Here is an 11932-nt window from a genome sequence, read left to right as displayed (position 1 = left end):
GAACACTCTAGAATATGGGTGAGGATGAGGAGAGACTCTGCCGAACACGCCCTGACGAGGAAGACTGCTGGCGATGTAAAGAAAAATGCTGAATGAGATGCCGTCACCTCCACGTCAGCTTCACAAGTACCTGTGGCCAATGTTTTTTCACCGTCTCTCTAATCTAAAGATCTTCTTCCTGAACTTGGACGGTGCCTTTTTTGGGTCTAGCGGAGTTTACCAGCTACTTGCTGGCTCTGTTAGGTAACCCCTCGGATTGTTTTCCTTGCTAAATTCCAAGACCAGAGCATAGATCTTATCTGCCCAGCTCCTCATTAGCTGCATGGCTGCCTTCTGAATCTTCCCTAAGTGGGCACCTTCACACACAAAACGTGTGCTTGCATCTCAACTCCTGCAGAGATCATGTGGGCTGGTCAGCAACTCTCAGACTTCGAAACTGTCCATCCGTCAGCAAGCCACACAGCCCACTAAGAAACCCAGACCAGCCCTTTTCCCAAACACGAAATCTCCCGGGAAAGCTGATTCGCAGCGCAGAGCTGAAGGAGACTCGTATCGATGTGAAGGGGAGCATTTTCTCTAGGGTTTGAAACACTTGATCTGCAGTCCGATGCCTTTTTGTAGCTGCCCTTCCCTTCTGGGGAACTCATTTACTGAAAAATGTGCATCAACAAGGCTATGGGCTGATCACAATCAGTTTATCAAACGAATATAAATACAGCTTCGCAGAACTTATGCCAGGATTCTGAGACTTGTGGTCCTTCCGGGAGTGAAAGAGGAAGCGGTGAGGGCCATGCGGGAGGCCCCGGGGGGCGGGGGGGGGGCGGGGGGGAGGGGGGGCGGGCAGGGAGCAGGAGGCTGAGGTTCCAGCGCCAGGAACCCTGGGGCCTGAGTGAGATTCCTGAGCTATGGGAACCCTGAGGACGTTCCCTAATAAATTCAACCATCACCCCTAATATGCCTATTTTTTTTAAACTGGAACTCTTCACACACTAAATTGTTTAATGTACACGTATGTTAAGACCCACATTAAAAACCACATACAAAAGTAATTTGGCTTTTGCTCCAAAAGTTAGAAAATTTTTTATCCTAACAACTTTTAAAAGCTCAACTTCTATGCAATCGCTACTTTAGCTATCTTACATGTATCTCTGGCACACTGTAGAGATCTGCAGAATAAGTATCCAGCTGTGTTAATTGCTGAGCTATAGCAACACCTCTGCGTTGAATGATTATAATACAGATAACGGAGTCAAGTTGTATTTACAGGGATCACATACTCCCCTTTCGCTCTGCTCTGGGCCTGCCCCTTTTTTTCTAGTTCCACTAATTCTTGTTAGATCCTTTTTCCCCTCTGGGACTTCAGTTCTACTTCTGTTCTAGCATCTCTTGTATCATTATCCCCAGCGCTGTTCCTGAACTTCAGATCTGCAAGCTCAATGCCTAAGGGATCTTCTTATTTATTCATCCGAACATTTTTTGAGCATCTATTCCGTGCCAGGAATTAATTCTTAGTGTTGGAGACGTAGCCACGAACCTAACAGGCCACAATCTCCACCCTCACGGAGCTTATGTTATAGAGAGACGCAAAGCAAAACCACCAAGATTACAGATTAAAATGAGGCGGTGGAAAGGCACCTCGGAGAAGGGACACTGTCCTAAAGCTGCTTCGGGAAGACGGCACGGAGAAGACACGCGAGCACCGGCCTGAAGGGAGTGAGGCAGGGAGGACAGGAAGTCTGCTGGAGAAACCCCAAACCAAAGAGGCTACACTGAACACTGTTTTCCTTGCAAGCCAGCCTCTCCTCCTGTTTCCCGTCGCTGAACGGTGCCATCATCTATCCCAGCATTCAAATAAATAAATAAAAATAAATAAATAGCCCTAGACTGGGTGTCGGAAGCCGCCCATTGCCCTCACCAGCAGAGAGGTGTGGACAAGGAACCCGGAAGACTGGTCAACCTTGAAGCTCTGAAAGGTCGGAGCCAACCACCCACTGTCTAGTGGAGACAATGGTAGCTGAAGCAGCCTCCACCTGTTAGTCTCATGTAAATCCTTGCTGATGGGCTATTATTGGAATTGCCTGCCTAAAGGATATGGGTGGATCCCATTGTCTTAATAAAAGGGATAGCAAGGCCAGAGCAGGGTGGAGTCCTTCCCCTTGAGTTGGGCTCCCGCCTGGTCCCCAATATTCCCAAATTATTATTTTCTAGTCTCTTTCATTTGGGTGCGGCCTCCTCCAGAGCCCGAACCCTGAACCATGCGGGACGTGGGGGGGGGGGGGGGCACTCGCCAACTGGACTCTTTCAGTAACTGAGGACACTCCGCAGCCCAGGCCCCTCTGACCTACCCCCACTGCCCTCTTCATTCCCACGCTGAGCACGGTAGTCCCTGCCTTTGTTTAGGGCACCACCACACCCTGGACTTCTCTAGCAGGCATTCTGGGGGCCAACTTACTGCCTCCAGCCCACCCTGATGTCCCCAGGCAGGGAGGCTTGTGACATGCAGTTCATCATGCCTTCTCCGGCTCCAATTCCCCCTGGTGTCTCCTGATGGCCGAACCCACACGCTTCATTGCCATGACTGCATACACCGTTTCATCTGTGGACTTTTATTGTTAGCAACAAAGAGAATTTCAGTTCCAGAATACCTGAATTGCAGAAATGACGACTCACTTCTGGTAAAGAGACCCTGGGGTGGACAGAACTGGGCAAAAGGCTCAGAAAAGGGAACGGCCCGGAGAGGAGGAAGGTCCGACCTGTCTCTAAAGGAGTAATGGAAGTGAAGCGCAGAGTCTGGAACCCAGACACGAAATGAGAAAAACGTCTAACACATAAATAGCCGGCCAGGAAGAGCGAAATGCCATCTGACAGTTATCAGATCCAGAGGGAGATGAAACAAACTTGCCAGCGCCTCATCGCTGTGCCTGGTGGGGGTTCCCGATCCGGGTTCACAGGACCCCAGGGGAAGTGGAAATGGACAGAACACGTGCTGTGTGGAGAGGTATGTCACCGCAGGGCTTCCATTTGCTACACGTGGTCTTTCCTCATTCATGAACAGCAGGTGGAATTAGACTACTGAGCAGTTTCCAAAGAATTACGGTCCTTTCTGCTCTTCAGAATACGATTTAAAAATGATTATTAGGCTTTTTATTTTCTATGCTCCTATCACTATTTTGACATTTCTACCTACACATCTAGGAAAATTCATATTCCTGATAACGGTATAAAATATAACTTTTAAAAAATAGGAATTCTTATGGATATTTTAAGTACTTTATAGACATAAAAACATGCTTTCTTTTAAAGAAGTTTTATAGTTACGCACAGCAATCAACTGGAGATAGCCTTAAACTGGACTGCAACTCAGTAGAGGTAGGTGTAGGGTAGAGACCTGGATTGTAATTTCTGGAACTTTCTCAGCAGATGCCGCTGGCCCATGGACCACACTTGAATAGCAAGGCCTGAGTCAGTGGTTCTTAGCCTTGAGGTCTATTGGAATCACCTGGAAAGCTTTAAAAAAAAAAAACCCCAAAACACAGCATTTCTAGTGGTGAAAGGTCCAGTCTGGGCACTGAGTTTCTGAAACTCCCAAGCAGCTAAATTTGAGCAGCTGTGGCCTCAGATGGACCGGTCAGGTGATCAGCAGGCGTTCTTCCCCTGCTTTCTATCACTGGGGAGCAGAGCCCAGAATGACCGTACTGCATAGACTGAGAGTAACAGGTGCCCCGAATCTCCAAATCCTGAGAGTATGACTCATGGTCAATCGGGTTCTGAGGTTCATAATCTTGGTGGCTTCATTTACATACCTCTATTACATGACTTAAAAACATACTTTTAATATATTTTAAAGTTAAATATTCGTGGAGTTGTAATGAAACGACAATCTGACTTATTTTTAAATGAGGATGTAGGTGTGTAAAAATGTGAATTTAAAGCATACGGAGGTATCTATTCCTAATTACAAATAAAAAGCTCAGATTAGCTGGGAAGTTTATAAGAAATAATTCCCAAACCTGGTCCTCACACCAGCAGAAAGACCCAGACTCAGAGAGGAGGATCAAAAAGTTTACTTAGTATCCATCCCTACTTGAGGTAAGAAAGTTGATCCTGGGTTACAAATGAATTATCACTCTTTCCTCATAAGGCTTTTCCTAATTATTGCTGAACTGAGGATTATAAAGGGTCAAGCTGCAAGTTCAACAAGGCTCCCTCCTTAATGATTAGAAATGCACATCAAAAAAACGTAATAGGATGTAGAGAAAGTCCAGTAATAATGTGAAAACACACAGAGATAGCGTTCAGTATCACTATGACAGGCCAAAACACACACCCAGTGTGGCAGTGCAAACAAACGGGTCCAGACTGGGACTCCTTCCTACTTTGCCACCAATTAGCCACCTAACAGCCAGTCAGACCCCACAGTCTCACTTGAAAAAGGGCACCCGGAGCAGATGACCCTGAGTCCCTAGCAGACCAACTGTGACCTAAAAAGAACTAGTTCCCAGGTCCTCTGAAGCAACTATGACCAACCCTAATTAAAGAAAACCCCCGAGTTGTTTCAACATGATTGGCTTAACAAGTCTCTTAAGGAAAAACACGTGTTAAATTTGCCTTCAAAAAGGTCTACTATTTGGCTATCAATGAAAATAGCAAATGATTTTTTTTAAAAAAAGGACTGTCGGGCAAGTGGGGAGAAAGGGATCCTACACACATCGTGGGAGACCACCAGGCAGAAACCAAATAAACAGCGTAAATGAGGATAATGAAGTGGGAAGAGCGTTTCCTGAGGAAAACGATTTCAAGGCACGAAGTATGGGACTTTAGGATCTACCCCAAGGCCACATGGGGATTCTTATTGAATACACAAAGCGTTTCCGAGTACAGCCAACAACTCATGATCCCGAGGTAAAATCATCCTAATCAATAAAAGTGGTAGTGCATGGAGATTATTCCCTTTTAATTTATTGTTCAGTTTTAAATACACGTCCCGCCAGCCACAAACCGCCTCGCGTGACCGGCCCCCGAGCACCGCTCAGCGCGGCTTCTGTCGCGAGGCTGCCGGGACGAGGCCGCGGGCAGGAGGCGCACGGCATCTGAGTGTGAGCTCCGTCCTCAGTCTTCTTCGGAGCTGGAGTCCTCCTCCTGGTCAGACAGTTCGGGGACGGGGAAGCGGAGGATGGCGGCCACCCCGGTCAACTGGCTGAGCTGCTCCCCGGAGACGTGGAGGCTGGAGAAGATCCTCACCGTGCCCGCGTTCTCCTTCACGCTGTCCACCAGCCGCACGTGCCGGCTCCGGGCGGCCACGTCCTGGTGCCGGAAGAGCTCGTCGCTGATGAGCAGGGTGTCGATGGCCATGGCCTCGTTGGCCTTCTCCACGTGCTTGAGGCCGTAGCAGGCGCGGTCGGGCTCGTGCTGCAGCATCTTGTAGAAGTCGTCCAGGGCTTTCACCTCCCCGGCGGCTTTCGTGTCCGACAGGCGGCTGGCCACCGTGGGGTCACAGAGCGCCTCCTTCAAGGAGTACTTGTGTCCGGAGGAGGCGTGGACCTGGAATCGCAAGGACAAGTTAGACCCGTGGTCGGCAAACTGCGGCCCCTTGAGTGTGGCTCTCCCACAAAACACCACGTGCGGGCCTGCACGTAAAAGTGCGATTGAAACTTCGTGGCCCATGCGCAGAAGTCGGTTTTCGGCTCTCAAAAGAAATTTCAATCGTTGTATTGTTGATATTTGGCTCTTTGACTAATGAGTTTGCCGATCACCGAGTTAGACGAAAGGATCTCTGGGAGCTCCCATCCCTCAGCCCGCCAGGACCTGGCGCCAAAGCAGTAACAGGCTTCCTGTGCTTAAGGCCTCGGGCCTCGGTTTACCGTATCCATTGCCAGCTCTTTTCACTCTCACTTACAATCCCCGTCCAATGAAGACTTCCCCCCCTTACACTTTTCCCAGGTCTAAAGCTTCAGGAATAGTTTCTTTGTTGTTATTATTTATTTTAATCCTCACCAGAAGATACTGTTTCCATTGATTTTTTTTTTTTAGAGGAAGAGGGAGGGAGAGGGAGAGACAGAGAGAAACACCGATGTGAGAGAGACATCGATTGGTTGCTTCTCCCGGTACCTGCCCTTGACGGGAATCGAACCCGGGACCCTTCAGTCTGCAGGCCGACGCTCTACCCACTGAGCCACACGGGCCAGGGCCGGAATAGTTTCTACACCCCCCCCACCCGCTGCGCATGCTCCGCCCCGGGAAGAGGGCTTACCTGCAGGAACTTGGGCCGGTTCTCCAGCAGCACCTTGTTGTCCGTCTTCACCGCCTGCTGGAACATGTAGTCGCAGAACTGCTCCCGCACGAAGCCCGGGCTGGCCACCAGCACGCACTTGACCACGTCGAAGTGGATGTGGCGCTGGATGGCCTGGACCACCTGCTCGTAGAAGCGCTCCAGGGCGCGGTCGTGCTGGCTGCAGTTGCCCCTGCGCTTCCTGGGGATGCTGACCTCCACCTTGGCGCGCGTGAGGGTCATGCTGGGCGTGACCAGGCAGACGTGGGCCAGGCCCTCCTGCATGACCACGGCCGCCACGTCGGCGCTCCAGGCCGGGTCGCAGGCCTGCTCGATGCGCTCCAGCACCACGCTGTCCCAGCGCTTCTTGGCCAGCGTGAACTGGCGGTTGGGCTCCAGCTCGATGGTGTGGTACGCGCCCATCTTGACGTACTCGTTCTCCTGGAGGTTGGTCCCCCGCACCCGCAGCTGGCAGGCCTGCGAGTCGAAGTCGACGGCCTCCACGCACAGGGTGAGGGTGGTGCGCACGCGGCTGCTGCCCACGCTGCCCGTGGAGGACTCGGTCTGCACCTTGCGGATGGTGGAGGCGCGCAGGCTGTCGCCCACCTGCACCAGGTTGTAGGTGTGCCACATGTCCTCGGGCTCCTCGGGGACCAGGGTCACCTGGCCCGCGTTGTCCTTCTCAATGTCCTTCCTCAGGAGCTTCATGGCGCGGGCGGGGGCGCGGGGTCCCCAGCGGGAGGGGACCGACCGGCAGTCCGCGCCGGGGAGGGGGCGGGGCCCGCCTACAGGTCCTCCGGGCGCCGGCTGGCGGGAAGGAAGGGCCAGCCCCGGCTCGGGGGGCAGGGACCCTTACTCCGGCCCCGCCATTCTCAGTCTCGGGCGCGCCGCCACCCACCGGCACGAGAGACCCCTAAGGAACCCGGTCCCGTCCGCGCTCCGGCCGCCGGCGCCGGCCCAGGGGCTGATGCAATGAGCGCGCAGGCGCAGCCCGCGTCTCCCGCTGCCCCGCCCCCGCGCACGTTTGACGTCCGGCGGGGGGCGGGGCCCCAGCTTGCGCGCGCGCAGGCGCAGTGCGCGGGGCGGCGCTCGGGCCCCGGAGCCTCCCCGGGAGGCGGGCGCCGTCCTGGCCGGCGGGTCCGGGGTTTGAACGCTCCAGCGGCACTTGCCACGCCTCCCCTCCTGCCCGGTTTGCGGGAAACCTGGGGCGCGTGGGGGAGTGGACGCTGTTTAAGGCGGCGTGCCGCTGCCACGCTCCACCTGCTCCCTTCCGGTGCCTCCAGCGTCAGAGCTCACCTAAAAGGAAAAGGAACTCTCAAATGGCCCCAAAGCTGCCAAGTAGGCTTTGCTCTCGCCTCACCCGCCCTCCGGCGCTGCACTGCACGCCGCCGGGGGCTGATCAGCCCGAGGTCAGAGCAGGTCCCGGGACGGAGGGGACCCCAGGACCCAGGAGCCCAGAGCCCAGCACCCAGAACCCACCAGGGTTCCAGAACCCGGAGCCCAGGGTTCCAGCACCCAAGGTCCCAGCACCCAGCACCCGGAGCCCAGGGTCCCAGCACCCGGAGCCCAGGGTCCCAGAGACCAGGGTGGCGTCCTCGCTGCTCTGCGCGGGTGAGGGCTTTCGGGTGGGGGCTGGGTGTTATGACCTCCAAAAGTTTTCAGTTTGTTGCTGTTGATATACTTCTGGTGTCTCAAAAAAAAAAAAAAAAAAAAAAAAAAAAAAAAAAAAAGACGAGCTAGAAGTCAAGCTTCCTGGACTGAAATTCTTACCCTGTCTGTTGTTTTCCTGTGACTTCAGGCAGTGTTCAGTCTCTTGGAAACTCAGTTTCTTTTACTTAAGAGTTGAGGGAGTCGAATTCAATAACTAACAACTGTTTTAAGTGTAAAAAGTATGCTGCAACAGTATTTAAAAAACTAAGACAGTAGCCATAATCTCACCCTAACACATTTATTTTCAGTCCTGCATATTACCTTTTGAATTGGATTCTTGCTAAGGCCCACGTTAGCTGTAAAACATCGGTACCGAGTTTAATACTTGCACACCAAGAGTCAGCAGACCTGAGTTCTGGTCTTTTTGAGTTCGAGTCCAGCAACTTGAGATAAGTTCTCCTAACCTCTAGGAACCGGACCCTTTTCACTCGAAAGTGTAAATAGGGGTATTTGTCCTGCCTGCCTCATTTGACACCCTTATGGGGTCCTGGTGAGAGGATGCTCCGTGGTACACTGCAGCGCTCCGTAACCTGGAAGGTGCTATGCTGAGTCTCTCAGTGCCTGGCTTGGAGCTAGATGCCCGGATTAGACATAGCAGGGGGCGAATGCTCCCTTTAACGCGGCGTCACCATTCGGCCTTGGGAAAACGTGGCTCAGCCAAGCTGATGGGTGGCCAGTGTGCTGGGTGCATTCCTTTATACCAGCCCCTCCCCTCCAGGGCAGCCTGAGGCCAGTCCTGCTGCACAAAGTGGCACAGGCATTGGGTTCCTTCCTCCTTCCTGTTACAATGGGCTCCACGCGGTCTGTGTGACAGCAGCAGGGAGGCGGGGCTCCGGAGCGGTGGAACTCCTGTCCCAACACCTTGGCTTCGCACAGGAGGGGCTGCATGCGTTTTCTGGGCTCTCCCTGGTCTCCTTTTGCCAGCTTACTCCGCTACAACTAGACTCACCTTTCCCTCCTCAGAGCACCTGAAGGCTCTGCCCCCAGAGCTTCTTTGCTTCTGTGGCTTCTCTCGGCTGGGAGCCTTTTAAGGGCACAGACCGCCTTCCATCTGTCTCTGTTCCTGAAGGCCAGCGCAGCAGCGCCCTCCTCACAGTTATGGCATGAAAGAACGAGTGGGTGTGCGCCCGCCTCTGATTCGGAGCTGTTAGCCTGCGGTCACAGACATCTTACAAGTAGGATGCTTTACAATGTTACTAGCTTTGGAAAAGATTACTCTTCAGCTAAGTTTCTACAAACCTATTTCAATTCTTGAGATACCCGCGGTCAGATAAGTAAAATGATCATTTTAAACATCTTGGTGAAGGGAAGACCTTAAAATCTCTTAGAATGGTTATAACAATGGTTGCTTTTATTGTACACGATCTGATCTTTACAGCCAGAGCTCCGGTTATGAAAATCCAGCAGTAAATGCAATTGTTTTAACCTCAGACTGTAAAAAGATGCCCGTGTGGCCTTATTCGGCAAATTCAGTCAGAGGGGAAAGGAAAAGGGAAAGTTTACTTTGTTTAAGGAACTTGGACTCACTACCTACATTTCCTGCGATTACAAATACGGACTTGCAGTTGTCACTAGCCAATACAAAGCCTCCTACCAAATAAATAAAATCATGCCAAGAAGGCATGTATCTCCATTCCCTTGAATATCTGAACTACAGTGATTTTTCAGTTCATATTTCTCATTTGTTCTGTTGATGGAGATCTACTCTTTAGATAAAGCAATATTAATGTGTTAGCACTAAAGTGAATTTATTAAAATAAATTATTTTATTGATTTCAGAGAGGAAGGGAGAGAGAGAGAGATAGACACATCAATGATGAGAGAGAATCATGGATCGGCTGCCTCCTGCACGCCCCCCACTGGGCATGGAGCCCGCAACCCGGGCATGTGCCCTTGACCGGAATCCAACTGTGACCTCCTGGTTCATAGGTTGACGCTCAACCGCTGAGCCATGCCAGCTGGGCTAAAGTGAATTCTTAACACCAAGCAGCATACACTTTTACCTCCTTCTAAGACTTTGCTGACTTCCAGTCGTCCTTGTAAATGAGAGAGGACATTAGATGAGAACTAGATCCCGTCACAGCGCCCTCTGACCCTCCACTAGGACAGAAAGTTAGGGTTTGGTTATTGAACCATCACCTTTCCCCGGGGGCTTCCTTTTAGAGGGATTGAGAGGAAGCTCTGTGTTAGGATCTGGTGAGGCTGCTGGTGCCAGAGGAGCAATTAGCCCCGAGGCAGAGACAAGCCTGACTCTGGGGGAGAACTGAGAGGGACAGTGTTCACATCTTTGTACCCAGAAGCAGTGTCGTTTGTATCCAGACAGGGTGTGTTTCAACTTTAATGACGCCCTTTCTAAACTACAAAGAAATGAGGTAGAAAACGGCCCGTAGTCTCCTGCGTGTTATTGATGTGATGATCAGATGCACGTCGGCCCTGGAACCAGGGGACAGCCGATACGTGCAGTTATAACTGGAGTGCAGCACTTCCCTCTCTCAGCGGTGGTTAAATGATGGGCATCACTCAGTTGACGGCAGTTTCCATCAACCAGGTGTAAATACGGTGGGGATATCGTTAAAGGAGACAATGTGACCCCTTAAGTATTTTGTGAGTTTGTCTGTATTCTTTCATGAATCACTCAATACGTTATTCTTAGAGGCTAAGGACAACTAACAAAGATCCTGCCCTCACAGAACACACAGCAAGCTGGGAAGACAACCAGATGTCCTACGTAATAAAAGCCTAATATGCAAATCGACTGAACGGCGGAACAACCGGCGGAACGACCGGTCACTATGACGTGCACTGACCACCAAGGGGCAGATGCTCAAAGCAAGAGCTGCCCCCAGCCCACAGGCCCTGACCGGCAGAGGCGGCGGCAGAAGGCGAGGCCGGCAAGTGAGCAGCGCCAGGCCAGCCAAGGCGGGTGCCAGTGGGGGGGGGGGGAGGCCCTGATCACCCCGCCAGTTGCCCTGCAGATTGGCCCTGATTGCCAGCCAGGCCTAGGGACCCTACCCATGCATGAATTCCGTGCACCAGGCCTCTAGTTTAATTATAGCATCCTGTGATGTGTTACAGAAGCAAAGGTCCTAGGGTTTCTAGGGGAGGAGGTGCGATTTAGTCCAGTGGGTTTCTTGGAAATGACATTCCCATGGGGGCTTGAGCGTCACTGCAGTGTGAGTAACTCTACGCAAAGGCCCAGCGGCTCCGGAGACGCTGGCACAACCCAGGAGCGGAAAGAAGCTCAGTATCTCGCGGACGGGAATATATTCGGCTCATTTCTTTTTATTGATGTCAGAGAAGAAAGAGGGAGAGAGAGAGAGAGACATCAACGATGAGAGAGAATCACTGATCTGCTGCCTCTTGCATGGCCTCCCTAATGGGGATCGAGCCTGCAACCTGGGCATATGCCTTGACCAGGAATCAAACCGTGACCTCCTGGGTCACAGGTCAATGCTCAACCACTGAGCCACTGACCGGGCTATTCGGCTCATTTCCATGTCTCGATACTGCCCTTGCTTTGAGAGCGAATACAATTCTCCAGTCACAGACGCTCTGAATGGGCAGTGTATTCTGACAGTAGCATTGTGGCAACAACGCCAAATAGCTTTCTCCTCAAGTTTTTAACATGAATTCAAATACCCTATTTGGTGTTTCATACAACAGAAGAACAGTGTAGGTAAAAAAAAAAAAAAAAGGGGCATTTTGATCCTTAATTTTCTGAATATACAGGGTGGGGCAAAAGTAGGTTTACAGTTGTTCCTATGGAAACTAGCAACACAAATCCTGTGAGTTTACCGCTGTCTTTACAGATATTATAATGACCGAAAAGTCTCTCCATCTTCTGTGATTCCCGGCCATCCACTGTCAGCCAGTGGAGGCCGCCTGCTTGCTGCAGGCGAGTGGCTGGCTTCCTCCCATGTTCAGCCATCGCCCCACTGGACTTCATTTTGAATA

General features: G+C 51.7%; 1 protein-coding gene across 1 annotated transcript; it reads right to left on the bottom strand.

Moving 5' to 3' along the window:
* Window positions 1–4933: 4933 nt before the first annotated feature.
* On the bottom strand, window positions 4934–7232 carry PELO (pelota mRNA surveillance and ribosome rescue factor). Its single transcript, XM_008154806.3, has 2 exons — window positions 6251–7232; window positions 4934–5541 (listed from the first exon to the last, which is right to left on the bottom strand). Exons 1-2 carry the CDS (start codon window positions 6974–6976, stop codon window positions 5110–5112), a joined length of 1158 nt encoding a protein of 385 aa, XP_008153028.1. The 5' UTR covers window positions 6977–7232; the 3' UTR covers window positions 4934–5109.
* Between the last annotated feature and the right edge of the window lie 4700 nt (window positions 7233–11932).

This window comes from Eptesicus fuscus, chromosome 4, assembly GCF_027574615.1.
Source record: "Eptesicus fuscus isolate TK198812 chromosome 4, DD_ASM_mEF_20220401, whole genome shotgun sequence".
NCBI lineage: Eukaryota > Metazoa > Chordata > Mammalia > Chiroptera > Vespertilionidae > Eptesicus > Eptesicus fuscus.
The sequence above is the reverse complement of the archived record's forward strand: the minus strand, read 5'-3'. Positions and strand labels throughout refer to the sequence as shown.

Bases quoted from the DNA above. Each gene is read 5' to 3' on its own strand.
- PELO (XM_008154806.3), bottom strand. From the start codon at position 6,976: ATGAAGCTCCTGAGGAAGGACATTGAGAAGGACAACGCGGGCCAGGTG. The intron at 5,542-6,250 runs GTAAGCCCTCTT...TTGCGATTCCAG, and splicing joins ACCGGCCCAAGTTCCTGCAG to GTCCACGCCTCCTCCGGACA.